Raw genomic sequence first — 14183 nt, 5'->3', positions numbered from 1 at the left:
GCTTTTGTAACAGACCCCGAATACCATAGAACCTGGAAAGACTTGGGCTGGAAGGGACCTCGAAGCACACTTGCCTCGAGGCAACTGCCGTGGGCTGGTTGCCCCCACAGCTCAGGCTGCCCAGGGCCCCATCCAACCTGTTCTTGAGCCCCACTAGGGATGGGGCACCCATAACCAAGGTTTGTCCAAGTATAGCCCAAGGTCACAACATTTAATTGTCTCCCTTTTGCAGGAAACTCCCCATTTTGTAGGAATGGAGCTGCCAGGAGTGGTTGCCCAAAGTGGTTTTATTAAGAGCTCTTCTTCTCTTAGAGTGTCGGTTCACAGATCATCTCTGAGCAGAACTCAGGGTGAATGGTGTAGCTGCTCTTCTGGGCTCCCCCCATCTTCTTGAAGTGGCTGGAGTCCCACCTAGGAGAGAAGACATGCGGTGCTACATGGGCAGGATGAAGCTGTCCTGGCTGCCAGCACAGGAGAGTCAAGCTCTGCCCACACAGCCCCCCATCCTCTATCAGTGCCTCTGGGTGCTGAGGCTGAGCAGCAGAGCTGAAGGTCTGTGGCATTGCCATCTTGGTGAGGTCTCTCCCTGCCAACCCTGCTCCTTGCACTGTCCTTTTCCTAAAACCTTAATTTCCAGACCCATGTGAGTCCAAGAAAATGCACCTTGTTCTCAGTGGAGAAGACTTTGAGAACCATCTCACTGAGGTTTGGGCATGGGGACAGATACAGAGAAATCAGCACTGCCTGTTTGTTCTTGTTTGTTTTCAGTTTCTGGTCTCAGAATTTAAGACTGATCATTTCCTGATATTGCACGGGCAGTTGGTGCAATAGCACAATGACAAGGAAGCTGGAGAACAGCCTCCTCACCCCCTGGCTGCTTCCTGAGAGCCGCTCTAGGGAAACATCTGCTTCTGCAGTGGAAAGATCCCAAAGGCAAACAAACAGGGATTAAGGTGCTGCTGGAGCTGCAGCGGGTGAAGGACATGGCTAATTACTGTGTAAAGGGCAGCATGACTGGGGAACGGCTCCTTGGATGAGAAAAGCAGGCAATGGCAGGAAGCACAAGAGCTACGCAGGCAGCACTAATGTGGCACCAAAATCTGCCCGGTGCTAAGCCATCGACAGCCAGGTTCAGGGGCAGCACCCAGAGTTCAGGTGCTGTGTGGGATGCGATCAAGCACAGCAACACCCGCCCTTGAGGGATGAAATTTAGTGGCTTCTTTTTCAGAGATAGCAGTAATGTGCTCCAGCTCAGTGCCACTGTGGTGCCTGCTCTGCCTGGTTGTGGCCACTCCATCTATAAGACGGAGGAATAGTATTATCTGTGTTACTGACTGCATGACCACCATAATGGGACCCACTACCCCTCAGGATCTGCATTCTGCATCATCACCCCCAGAACAATCCTCTGAGCAATTCTGCTTCAAGCCCTAGCATAAAGGGACATAGGCTCTTGCCAGTGTTAGGTAAAATAATATCTCTGCACCAGGGCAACCTGCCCTTGTCTAGAGCATTCCCACATGTAGTCTGTTCATACCTAGGGTTCATAGAAGGGTATAAGGGCTGGGGGTGCTGTGTAGTTGCAGAGAACGTCTCCATGGGGCTGTAAGTGCAACATGGGGTGCTCCTGCAAGAGACAACAGAGGCAGTCAGTGGTGGCCCTTAGAATGGAGGGCATCTTTTTCCCAACCCCCTCAACCCACCCCAACCAACTGATCTCATCCTAACCCACCCAACCCAACTCATCTCACTTCAGCCCAGCTCATTTGAACCCAAGCCATCCCAATCCAAACCCAAACACCCGCTGATCCACTCACAGCCCAGCCCAGCCCAGCCCAGATCAACCTTACAGTCCGTTCTGCTAGTGCACTGATATGCCTTCTGATGGCAGGGTCCCCATCGACATAGTAGTCCATCCCTCGCAGGCAATAGTGGCGACCAGAGCATGGGCTGTAATAGCCCTGGAAGGGTCTCTTCCCTGACATAGTGTACACAGGCTGCACAGACGGTGGTGAGAGCCGCGACAGCTTGCGCAGCATGTCACCAACCACCTCCCTCTCTGCAAGTAGAGGGACAGACAGGGTAGCAAAAAGGAGGAGCAAATCAACCAGATGGCCACTGGCATGGCACAGGCACAGCACAGGATGAGGGCAGTTACCGTATTGGTTGAGGCAGGCGGGTTTTGGTGGGTATGGCACAGGTACGCTTTGAAGATAGGTCTCCATTCTCGTCTCCTGCAAGGAGTGATTGCAGCCTTTGCAGCATTGCCACCTTTTCACTGCAGAACCCAGGGTGCTGATGGCACCCAAAGTAGTTCCAGTTTTTCAGGGTAAAAGGGGCCAGGTCCTACCTTGGGTGGCAGCGGGAGGTAGGTGCTGTACTTGTTCCAGGCTGCGCTGCTGTAGGGACCTGTTCGCCAGGTGAGGTATTTGTCGTCATTGACAAAAACCGGGGTGTATTTCTCTGGAATGAGAAGCAGACAGGACTGCCCTGTCAGGCAGGTGGCTGCTGGTGGGGTCGGGGATGTGTGAGACACAGCTGGAACATCCCAGCTGCTCGCTGTGTCTCACAGACACAACACCATGGGTTCAGGGGTACTTCAGAGCTGCTGCTGCTGGATTCCTTGTTAAGGGCCATTAGGACCTTAGCAGGTGTTGGTGCCACCACCTCTATTCCACTGGTCAAGAGACAATGGAGGCAGGGTGAATGGTAGCCCTGGGAATGAAGGAGGGCATGTCCATTCCAGCTCAACCCAACTCATCCCAACCCAACCCTGGGGGCCAGGAGGGACGTGTCCTTCAGGCATCACTGACCACCAGTAAGTATTGAGGGGCTACCAGTGGGGTGAGCCCAAGAGACCTCAATGTGGGAGTGTTGATGGGTGGTTACAGCAAAACCTCAAGAGCAGATGGCAAATGAGGGGCCCCTTTGCACCATTGGGGAAATGCAGGATGTATAAGGAGGGGTGGGCAGAGTTACACCTGGCACAGGCAGCTCCCTGCCTTGTGGCCCTCAGTGACATGCCCTGTGTGACACAGGGGGACAGACAGAAACTCGCAGTACCTTCAGGTTTGGTCAGCCAGTACTTCTCAGGCCAGTAAGCAGTGGGGTCAACAGCATTCCGGTACAAATACTCCTGCATCACATCCCTAATCATCTTCTCAGGCTGACCTCGGTAAGATGTATTTTGGTCCTGGGACATTGTTAATCCCTAAAGACAGTGGAGAGTGAGGTGAGATACCCAGGTATTGCACCTGCCTTTGTCAGCAGTAGGGAATGTGGTGAAGCCAATTACTGATTATCAGGCAGGACCTAACACTGGAGACATGCCCCAAAACTCACCAGGAGGGTGAATATTCGCACAGAGGGTGTGCGCTGGAGACAGAGTGGCTGGGTACCACCACTTCTTCTCCTTTGCATTTGTGGGGTCTGAAGACATCCAGGTGCATTGCAAAGCAAAAGTGGGGGCAATAGGGCAGCTACGTCTAGGGCCAGCAGGGAAAGGAGCTGTGTCAGAAATCCCTACAGCTGGCAGAAGCCAAGAGGGCTGGGGTCTGCCAGGCTGCCCAGGCTGTAGGAGGTGCTTCTGTCCCTCTGTAGCTATGACATCCTTCTCCATGGCCTCTGCTGGCTCTCTAATTATAACACACATGTTAACGAGGCTGCAAGAGATAACCCATTTTGTGGTGTGCTTCACATCAGAGCCTGCCTGCTGGTTAGACCATCTGGGGTGTGCTGTATGGCTGTGGATGATAAGGGGTCCCCCCCTGGTGAGATCATGTCTCAGGGGTCTTGTCCTCCAGGAGCAGGGCTGGGAAATGTTCAGTTACACTCAGGACTGGACAAGCCTCGGGGCTGTGAGCTGGGGCACCTCTCTGTCCCCATTGCAACCACGTCACCCGGATGCCCTGCTTCAGTTTCCTCTTCCCAGTGCAGGCACTCTGAAACCTGCTGATGGCCAGGGATTATGTGTGAGAGCTTGGGCTTGTCTGCCCCATAAACACACTCCACAGATACACACCAAGCCCAGGGGACAAGAAGCCACAGGTACAGACATATTGCTGACCAGGGAACACGAGCATCCCCTGATACGGAGAGTGAGGTACCTGAGTTCCCCATGCCACCCCTCACCCAGCCCCAAACATCCTCAGCCAGGTCGGGGAAGAAACCCTGAGTCTATTACCTGGGTCACAAATGTGTTTTCCTTCCATAGCTGCTGTGGAGCCTGCTCATATAGTGCCTTTTTCATGGTGCATGGCGGCCGGTAAGAGTCGGTGTAGGTGCTGACGGGCGTCTTGAGCTTTTGGGCAAAGAGGAACATGGTGCTGCAGCCACGGGGACGCTGGGTCCTGGTAGATCGTGGGGTGGCTCAGGGGCACTGCAAAGGGCTGGAGTCTCCCAGCCCACACGGACCCGTGTGGGGATGTGTGCGGGAAGGGAAGGGAATGGGGCCCTAGTAGCTGTGTTCTGGAGGCTCCTGGGGGTGTTTATGTCATTGGTGACATCACAGTGTGGGATAAGGGAGATTTGTTCACATTCTGTTGGTGCTGTGGTGTATTCCAAAGGATACCAAGTCCTGGAGCAGTGCTCAGTAACTGCTCCCTGTAACCTTGCATCCCTCCCGTTGTTTCTCCATCCCTCCCACCATGGGCACCGACATGTTCCCGTGGTCCCAGCCTTCCTCCCCTCCCACAGGCAAATAGATTAACAAGGGTAAGAAACTGTTTCAGCTGGTCCCAGTCAAGGTCATTGCATTTTGGGAGGTGCAGGACCATTGCGTGGAGGCATTTTTGGGTTTCTAGGCCTTCTCTCTCCTGTATTGCCTTGAAAAACCCAGAGCAGCACCACACTGCTCCAGCCACCATAACGCATGGCACTGTCTGTCCAGCCCTGATTTCAGCATAGTGAGAGCTGGGGCATCTCGGGGCACCATCCTGGCTCTGTTCGTATCTCACACTCCACTCTCAGTTCACTCCAATGACAAAGGCTGGCAGGCTGTTTTTTTTGTATGTATGCTTTTTAATATCATTAATTGTTACACTACACACAACCAGTAACAATGATAAATACTGCCATGGAAATGTTAAAAAATAAAATAAAATAATAATAATATTATACGTTTCATGTTCCGTTTTTTTGTTTTTTGTTTTTTCAAAAACACATTTTTAAATAAATTAATGCATAAAACCGATGGTAGAAAAAAAAAAAAAAAAGAAAACCCAAAACAAACCACAACACAACTGATCTGTTTAAGGCAATACTCTACGTGGACAAGAACAGAAGTACAACATGTGCTACATGTTCTGAACAGGAAAAGAAGAGAAAGAAAGAACATACGAGATGCAGACTGATGCTTTGGGAGTGAAAAACTCCCCAAACCAGATAATAAAACCAATGGCCAAGTTAAGTGCAGCATTAATACACTCTGCATGTCACATGATTAGCAGGTTCCTAACATGGACTAAGGTCAAGCTACGACAAATTTATCTTCCTAATTAAAAGGTTATTCAGGTCAAACCCTACGTTTAACTCTACTTTGCATTTGGCTGTTTCAGCTATGTTTCACTATATGCAAGGACAGCTGGAAATTCATCCCCTGTTCTGAGATTAAGGAAAAGGTTGGGAGGTCTCTCCTAAAAGGCATTTCCATTAAATATATCCCAGAAGGATCCCATTTTCAGTGACCCACAAATGCCTCCGCTGGGCACCAGGCACTGCGTGGTGGAAGGAGACCTTGGAAGCATTTCCTTGGGTTTAGCTTCTTTCAAGCTGAGGACATGAAATGGACTTGATCTGAACACAGAAGAGGGCTGCCTCCCTGCCTGCCGGGTCACCCGGAGCCTGCTGGATGCACAGCCTGCTCTTTGCCAGCATGAGAGAAACTCAGCCACGGATACAGCCATGGCATTTGCTGTTGAAGTTGGTGTGAAGCTCCATACCTGCCCAGACAGCCCATCGACCCCAATTATTAATGCAGCCCAGAACTTGGCCACTATAAGGTGGACAATAATCTAAATGCCAAAAATATCCCCCTCTCCCTCCAAATTTAAAAGAAAAGGGACAGTAGCCACTCCCTGCCAGCTTCCCCTGGTGGATCCCCATCAGCTGTGACGCATGAAGTCAGCTCTCGCCAGCACTGACCCATACGTTCCCAGTAAGGTGCATGTCTGCAGGGTGCTGCCAGGGGGCAAAGAAGCTTCCTGGGACATGGTCAGAGCCTCTTGTACTGCCCTGCTGGGGTGCTTGTGGAGGAAGCTATAGTACACAAAGAAAGAAACTCAAGCGGAGTTACTAAAAATTAAGCCTTACGATAACCAACAGCTGTCTGGACTGCTTTGGGTTTGGGTAGGAGAGGGAGAATGCAGGATGGGGCTGAGAATCATTTTGGCGCAACTGCCTGTGTTGCCCAACGCCAGTTCAAGGTGGGGACGGGGGAAAGATGATGGCTGCTTTGAGAAAAGAGTGAAAGGAGGACGTATGCAATATAACAAGGCTTGCAATTCTAGAACTAATCATTGGACATAGATACCAAAGTTTACCTGTGACAACTACTTATACTTCTATCACTGCTGCTGCTTTCCTCGCTTCCTTGTCTAACCCTTCCGTAGTTTGGGAAGCTGTAGCTGTTGCAGTGATGGTCAGCTCTGGCTCTCCCTCCACGGCCCCACACAACACATGAGGGGACTCAGCTGCAGGACGCAGTGAGGTCTGGAAGTTGCAGGTTTAGACACAGAGCAGCTCCACATGCAAGTGGCGCCTGCTTTCAGAACCCTTCAGGAAAGCTATTTTGTAGTGGTTCATTCCTTTCTTTATAAAACTGAAGGTTTGGTAGACCCCGTGGAAGGATTTTAAATGGTTATAAGCGTGCGTAAGGGGAGAACGGGGAATATCTTTCTGGATTTTCTCCCCTGCAAAGACTCTGTCCTCTGCTAGAGCCTCTCTGCATAACTGCACCCCTGCCAGCATATGCTTCATAGCAGACAAGGGAACCACTGACAGATGTCCCAGCCATGCCTCCCATGGGTGTCAGGCTCACGCAGGGAGCTTGAGTCCCAGACCCTAGCAGGGTGATGATAAAACACCAAGGTTTTAGTATCACCTGGATGACCCTCAGCCCCACAGCATCCCTCTGGGCTGCTCAGGAGGGCAAAGGGAAATCCCGGCTGTCTCACTGGCTCTCCCACCATCACACTTGCTGCATCTCCTTCTGGGCTGCTGTAAGGAGAGCTGACCCAAGTTTTCCACCTCTCCATGGGTCTGTATCACATCACAGCTTATTGGAGACCTCACCTGGGGCAGGTAAATGGGCAGCTAGGGGAGGGCATGCACCTCAGCAAGCAAAGGACTTAGCATAGCCTTTTGGTGGCCCTTCTTTTCCTGTTGCTTACTGCTCTGTTCCCGGTGACACATCTGAAAGCAACATTTTAATGAAGCTTCAATGGTACCTTCCACTCCCGGATAATATAATTTCACTATGTTGCCCACCATTTGTTGCTATGGAAATGGCTGTTTCACAGACTGGGTGCAATCAGCAAGATGTGCTCCTTCCAGAAGCAAACGCATCTTTGGCTGAAGCAGCTTTTCACAGAAAGTCTCAGGCCCGCCACCAGTTTCTGCTGGCAATTTGGTCTGGGTAGCAATGGGAAGAGTTGCTCTCTATGTGTGCCAGGGAAAGCTGCAGACTGTCCTTGTGTGTGTGTGTTCTGCTCTGTGCCATGGCATTCTGCATGCTCTGCTCCACATAACCTCAGCTAGCCCTGGCCGTGGCCTTCCCAGCAAGCTGCCAGAGGAGTGCTCAGCCAGACAGCACCGAGCTGCTGTGATCCTGGGACTGCCACCAGTGTTTGGGGTCACGGGGAAAGGATATAGCTGCAGTTTTTGGGAAGCAAGGCACCATTCAGCTACACTACATGGGTAGTGAAATTGCAGGTGGTAGCCCCTGTGAGAAGCCGGTTACACCTGTTAGTGTGGCATTAACCTTCTGTATGCAATCCCAGGTCACAACTGAACCTTCTGTGCTAAGCTGATGGCCCTTCTGCTTCAGAGCTGAATGGCTCTGCAATGGGCAGGTCTGTTTGATGAAGTGCAGTTCAAGGCCTGGGGTGACCTCTTGCACAGGAAAGCCTTGACAGGAAATGACAAAGATGTTGTGTCGTCCTAGAGGACACACGGACCAACTATGGAAATGCACTTTCAAGACATGAAAAGCAGAGAGAGAGACAGAAGCTGTGAAGAGTCAGCTCTGAAGGACGCCAGAGGCCAAAACCAGGGTACATTCAGGGTGGCACATGCAGCCTGTGCTTGCTGAGCCCAACAGCAGCCAGGTGACAAAGCCGGTTTTGGTATAGGTAGGAGAGGCCATACCCCGTGTGCGCTTAAAGAATGCGAAAATGAAGGGAGAGACCAGACAAATAGATCTCATATTGTTACATAAGTGCTACAAATAAAAGCATGAAACTGCCCTGGGAATATCAGGAAAGAGCATTTCAGTGATCTCTGCCAATCAATTAGAGCTGAGCTGTAAAACCACCTGCACTCTGAAATCCCTTAACTCTGCTAGCAGGGGATGGTGCTGTTGGGCCACTGAATCTTACTACACATTCTCTGTGTCAGCGTGCACACTGAGTAGCCAGCTGTGCAAAGGCAGCAGCCAGATAACTGGGGAACACACCCCTGCCAAACATCTGCCCCTAAAGCTGCTTAATCTCTCTATTAAGCTCCACTCTGCAGCATTGTGACACAAGAATACAACCAGAAGCTGGTAAACTGAGGGAAAGAAGAGTTGTCTTGCTGTTCTTTGTAGAGTTATGAAATTGTGTGTTTATAGCGTGCTTTTTGTATCTTGCTTGCAGTGCTATCCTAATAATGGTGCCTGCTGTACACTCGGTAGCATCCATGCAAGGTGGCTGTGCCATGGGAAGGCAGATTTCTCCCCAGTGCAGCAGAAGGGAATGGATGTCTAGAGGGGATGTGACTTGCCTGAGGCTACAGGAAACATCTAACATGTGCCAAAAGCAGCAAGATTTCATTCCTGTGCTCTGATGGTCCAGCAGATTCTCTGCAGTAGTATTTGGCTGCCGTGCCAGCTCAGGGACACAGTGTTTTTTTGAGCGTGCATCTGAAAGCAAGATTTGCTCCTTGCTGGCATCAGCACTGTACTGAGTGCTGATAGATAAGCTTGTAATACTGGGGCCTGTCCTAGGCCAAGGAAGCAACTGGCAGCCTTTCCAGTTTTATTGCTTGTTTTCTTTCTATCATTCCATCTGGTGCTCAGCTGGGTCTCTCCTTCCTTCAAAAGCATCTTCAATTTGCTGTTGAGTCACATGCAGGGTGCTGCACTTTTCAAGCTTCCTGTGCACTGTTGTACAGCTTGCAGGCCACCCTGAGGACAAACTGCATGGAGAGAGAAGGTTTCTGCTCGGGATTTCAGACCAGTGTGTCAGCCAGCACACAGCTGAGCAGAGCAGCTGCCTCCTTCTGCAAAAGGAGATGGACAGCCAAACCACAGCAGCTGAGTCTGTCCTGTCCATGGGTGAGCACAGCACCTAGAAGTCCCTTATGAAGTCTGTGCTCCAGGCTTGGCCCTCTGCTTTTGCAGTTGCAAGGCATCTGCAGGCAAGATGGGCAGAGGAGAATAGCAGACTGGGCCAAATGCACACCTTGGGGGCTGACACGCAGTGACATCAGATTTGATACACTGCCTCTTCTAAAGGCTATCTTCAAGATAAGTCTGGTAAGATCAAAGGAGCCTTTGAGATGGTCATCTAGACATCAGCCTTCTTCCAGCTAAAGATTATACAGCCACCAGAAAAGCAGACCAGATCCTGCTAAGGACCTTCTTTGACAGTGGGAGGATAAACAGACATTTGGAAATGGGGAGTTTGCACACTGGAGAAACAGAGCTGAGCACTGAGACCTTGAAGTCCAAAGACAGCTCATGTGAAAGAGCACAGCTGATATCTGATATGAGGAAAGGATTTGCTTAAACTCCAGTAATTTGGAGACTAAAAGTACTTCAAATCCTAGCAAAAAGCCAGCCTGGCTTTAGGAGGCACCAAAGATTTTTGTTGGAGGTGCCGGTATCACTATAGAGAAGCTATCTTAATTGCTTGCCAATTTAGAGCAGTAATGCAACCTTTCATACTCAGTGGCATCCCTCTCTCTGGTATTCAGTACATTTTGGACTGAAAATAGGGCCTGAAAAGGCCATCTGGTATGGTGCAAACACTGGTGTAAAGAAATGATTCTCTTTCTTGCAAGCAAACTACAATTTGGAGAGTATCTAGCATCTCTACAGCCTTTATAGCTTTACAGCACTGCAGCAGAGTCAGGGGCTGTGCTCTTTGCTTCAGTGTTCTCCAGGCCATGGCAGCAGATAACCTGCTGGTGTGGTGTAAAGGAGCAGCAGCCACATTTGTGTATTCCTTCCCAGGAACCCATTACAACATAACCTTTAGTGAGGGCACGAGGAAAACCTTACAGCTGAAAGAAAGGTCTGAACACAAGAGCAGACAGGGAGAGCCAACCCAACCCACTGTTAGCACATAAGCTGGGCTGGCCATCATGTTCTGTAACAAGCCAACAACCACACCTCATGGTCATAACTGATTAAAGGGCTGCAGTTCAGAAGGGTTAGTGATCAGTTTTCTATGATAGCCACACGTGCATTGCCTTAATTCATTCAGCCTTCCTGATAATGACTCTACACAGGTAACTACTTATCCCCACCATTTCTACTTTAATCCCCTAATAAAATATATGAACACAAAGCATAGAGAGGAGAAGCCAAAAAATTGCCATTTTATGGTCCTGTTATCATGCCAAAACAGCTATTTGTGCAACCAAATCCTTCTGTGAGCAGAGAAAAACCCTGGGCCTGTGCTTCTCTCTATATCTGGAGGAAGCACGGCCTAGTTAACACTTAAATTAATCTCCCTTCCTTCCATGTGCAAGTGAATATCTGCCTCCAAGGGACTTCAAGGAGTTATGCTGGAAGCAGGTGCCCATCACACAATGCAAAGGGTGGAGGGTGGCTGCAGGAACTGGAAAATGCCTCAAGGCATGTGGCAGGCAGATAAAAGCAGCAACAGGCAAAAAAGGTACTTGGTTGAGATGCCATGGTGCAATGGTTACAGAGTGTTATAGTCCTGAGAAACTCATCTCAGTATGTCTCCTTTGATCCCTGTTGAAACATGAAGGTGGTGTGACGGTGACCTGTGGGATCTGCAGTTTGCAAGGGCTGACCCATGGAAACAGACATCTCACTGTTTGAGAAGCTCACCAAAGTGCTCCTGAGCAAGGGCTGCAGCAAAGGCTGAGTGTGGGCAGCCTGGCTAGAAGGCATAGACACTGACTCAGGAGGGTAAGCTCAATGAAGGTGTTGTACGGTACTGATGCTGAACTGCAAATTCCAGCTTTGGAAGTGTGAAGCTTTAAAGGGATTGGGCCACATGCAACAGGATTTACATGGGGCTTCTTTAAAGTTTTGACTACATTCTGCATTTGAAAACTTGATTCCTTGATATCTTCTCCCAGTGCAATGTCGTTAGAGCTCCCCTCATCCCTTCAGACAACTTGCTCATCTCATACCTAAGCGAGCACTGGAGAGGAAAGCAGGCACACAAAGGAAACAAGGGACTGGGGACTGAAAGCTTTGTGCTTCTTTAGAAACATTTTTGAAATATTCCCCCTCGTCACTTCTATATGATGAGAAGCTCAGAGGAGTTCTAATTGAGGAATGCTCTTTTCCTAGGGGAGCTGGCAAGTTAACAAGCACTTCTGCACTAGGAGGCAGAGATGCTCAGTAAACAAGCCTGCTCAGTTTCTTTCTGTTCCTTGGCAGACAGGGACAATATTCCTGTTTTAGGGAGGGGGAAAACATCTTTCATAGTTGCTTGAAACCAGCTACTGAATAAAGCCCAGGAGTCCTGAATGTCTGTTTTTATGCTTATGCTGTGCATGATGTCATGCCTTGCACTGCACTGAAAAATACCCAGGGTGTTAAGGGGCCTTCTCATCTCTAAGAGAGACGAGACTTCTTTAACAATCAAGTCATGATGTGTACATCTGAGGCAGGAGATCTGTACTTCAGGGCCAAGATCAGGCTCTTTCTTGTGGCCTGGGGAATTCTGATAGGAAACTTAGAACTGCCCTAACTTTTTCCCTCTACCAATCTCTAAAGCAAGTGCTGATGTAACACAGGCAGTCTTTCTGGCTGAGCAGAAAAGGACACAGTTGTGCTTGTGTCAAAAGTTTTCATCTCAGAGAATGATGCCAGCTCACCCACCATCTGTGTCCCACGTCTTCTGAAGCCAGCAGTGTAAAGCTGAGCAGGAAAGGACATATCTCCTAATTCCAGAAATCATTTTGCATTGAAAACAATCTGTTGGTGAGCTGGCAATGCAGTCCAGAAATGAAATGTAATGCCAGGTTTCCTGACATAAATGGTCCTGATGTGAGGCAGCTCTAACAGACAAAGCCTGGTTCGCAGCTTGGCAGAGATGTGATAAATAGATAAATAATGGTTTCCTCTTATGGATCTTTTTTCTCAGCTGAATCTGCTCATAATCCCCCTATTGCTCAAAATTCCCTTAATGTCTGACACCACAAGGTTAACAAATCTCTCCCACAGGCACCAAGAGATGCAGTGTCAAAAGAATTTCAACAGTCAAGCTCTGTAAAAATACGCTTTCTTCTGCTTGCTTTTTTGGTACTGACCTTCAGTTCCTGTCTTAGCAGGTTTCATTTTTTCTTCGTCGAACAAAGTTGGAGACTTTTGGAAGCAAATGGGTCTCACAGGAATTAAGCAGAAGCTGAAGTCAGTATATTCAACTGAACTAAATTCATGAGTATGGCATTCTCAGTCAAAGACTGAATCCCCTCAGAGCATGGATGCATTGTAGATCAAATGTGATGTGTTTGGTGATAACTTAATGTGATGCCAAAGGTAGATTGCACTGGATATGTGACACAACAGCTCTAGCTAGTACTGACTCACAGTGAAATGCCACCTATTCGTCCTCTTTGCAAGTGAATGAATTGTGTTAGTCCTAGCTACAGCTGCCATAAGAAAGGATGTCCTGCTTTGCTGACATTTGTGCCCCTGTTGTGGTGCAATTTTGGTGTCACAGATCAAATCACGCTTAGTGAATAAACTATGAACTGACCTCAGGTAGAACCCCTTGACACCTCAGATTCACTCAATTTTGCTGGCAGGATTAACTGTAGCCCAACTTTCTGTTCTGGAACTAACACCTTACAAAACATCTCTGGTGCCTACAAAAATCCCCTGAATGCTCTCTCGACCCTTCTGCATTCACTTTTCAGACCAGTGAGTTGTGTCCGGCATTGCCTGGCACTTTGAGCAACTTGTTTTTTGTTTAACCATAGTTTAAAATAACTTATCAATCAATCATAAAATGAATTTTTGGGTTTCTCCTGGCTCTATGAACACAAAGAGGTGCACGTCCTACCATAGGAGGAAGCAATGGCTGTTAAGTTTTACAGTTATAGTGGAAAGCACTGATCACAGCCTGCCGGCCTCACTACTGGATGTGACAGGCGGTGGAGGAGGTGGCTTGGCAACACATGCAGGTAGGGTTGACCGATTTAGGGGGGATTAGGTCAAGGTCCTCGTCATCTGGGATCTCATCTAACCGGTACCCATCCTTTAGCAGCTGGATGTTCAAGTCTTGGTTGATCTGCTACAGACAAAGAGACAAACAGTCAAACACTTGCAGTTTATTTCTTCTAATAAGTTAGACAGGGAAGCAGGTCTCCTATTCTGGAACATATTTCCCATACATAATATGTTAAATATATGATATTTTCCATCTATGAAATAGGAAACAAGAATAATCCAACTGGCAACTGTGCAGTCCACCCACTTAGTCTGGGGCATTAAAGAAGCTGAAAGCTGGTCAAGCCACTTGGTTCTTCGTAATCTAAGATTCAAGCACAACCTAGCCAGCTCTGAAGGAAAAACCCTTCAAGACAGGGCCCCCTGATAGCCCAGATAATTTCATCTGGTGTCCACCCTTAGGCACTTCTCAATGCTTCAGTGGTGTTTCTCCCCTAGCAAGGGATACAAGGGGGAAGAGTTTTCAATGGCTAATCTGCAGAATGGCTGCTCAGAACTTTGGGTATAAAATCAGATCCTACAGAAGCAGCAGCCAGAGGCTGAG

General features: G+C 48.9%; 2 protein-coding genes across 6 annotated transcripts in view; both read right to left on the bottom strand.

Annotated features, from left to right (window-relative positions):
- Positions 1-269: 269 nt before the first annotated feature.
- Positions 270-5005, bottom strand: SPMIP6 (sperm microtubule inner protein 6). 2 transcript variants are annotated; one of them, XM_015848295.3, is made up of 7 exons: positions 4184-5005; positions 3064-3211; positions 2351-2463; positions 2159-2234; positions 1846-2059; positions 1538-1627; positions 270-411 (listed from the first exon to the last, which is right to left on the bottom strand). In XM_015848295.3, the coding sequence occupies exons 1-7, from the start codon at positions 4319-4321 to the stop codon at positions 309-311; spliced, it is 882 nt and encodes a 293-aa protein (XP_015703781.1). In that variant the 5' UTR covers positions 4322-5005; the 3' UTR covers positions 270-308. The 2 variants fall into 2 exon arrangements, with proteins under 2 accessions (XP_015703781.1, XP_015703782.1); XM_015848296.3 differs by having other exon boundaries at positions 1851-2059.
- The window catches only part of FAM219A (family with sequence similarity 219 member A), an 89763-nt gene continuing 80578 nt past the window's right edge, over positions 4999-14183 (bottom strand). For 2 of the 4 annotated variants that reach the window (XM_015848297.3, XM_015848300.3), the window contains exon 6: positions 4999-13703. In XM_015848297.3, coding sequence (XP_015703783.1) covers positions 13545-13703 — 159 coding nt within the window. In that variant the 3' untranslated portion in view covers positions 4999-13544. The remainder of the gene's footprint in view (positions 13704-14183) is intronic. The other 2 variants (XM_015848298.3, XM_015848301.3) reach the window with 2 other exon arrangements.

This window comes from Coturnix japonica, chromosome Z, assembly GCF_054131305.1.
Source record: "Coturnix japonica strain WE chromosome Z, WE-NBRP24, whole genome shotgun sequence".
In the NCBI taxonomy this organism is placed as follows: Eukaryota; Metazoa; Chordata; class Aves; order Galliformes; family Phasianidae; genus Coturnix; species Coturnix japonica.
Note: the sequence above shows the minus strand (reverse complement) of the source record. Positions and strands in the feature narration are given on the sequence as shown.

Coding starts and splice junctions, on each gene's coding strand:
- SPMIP6 (XM_015848295.3), bottom strand. CDS start 4,321: ATGTTCCTCTTTGCCCAAAAGCTCAAGACGCCCGTCAGCACCTACACC. Junction 2,464..3,063: donor CTGGCTGACCAAACCTGAAG/GTACTGCGAGTT, acceptor TTCTCATTCCAG/AGAAATACACCCCGGTTTTT. Junction 2,235..2,350: donor ACCTCCCGCTGCCACCCAAG/GTAGGACCTGGC, acceptor CACTCCTTGCAG/GAGACGAGAATGGAGACCTA.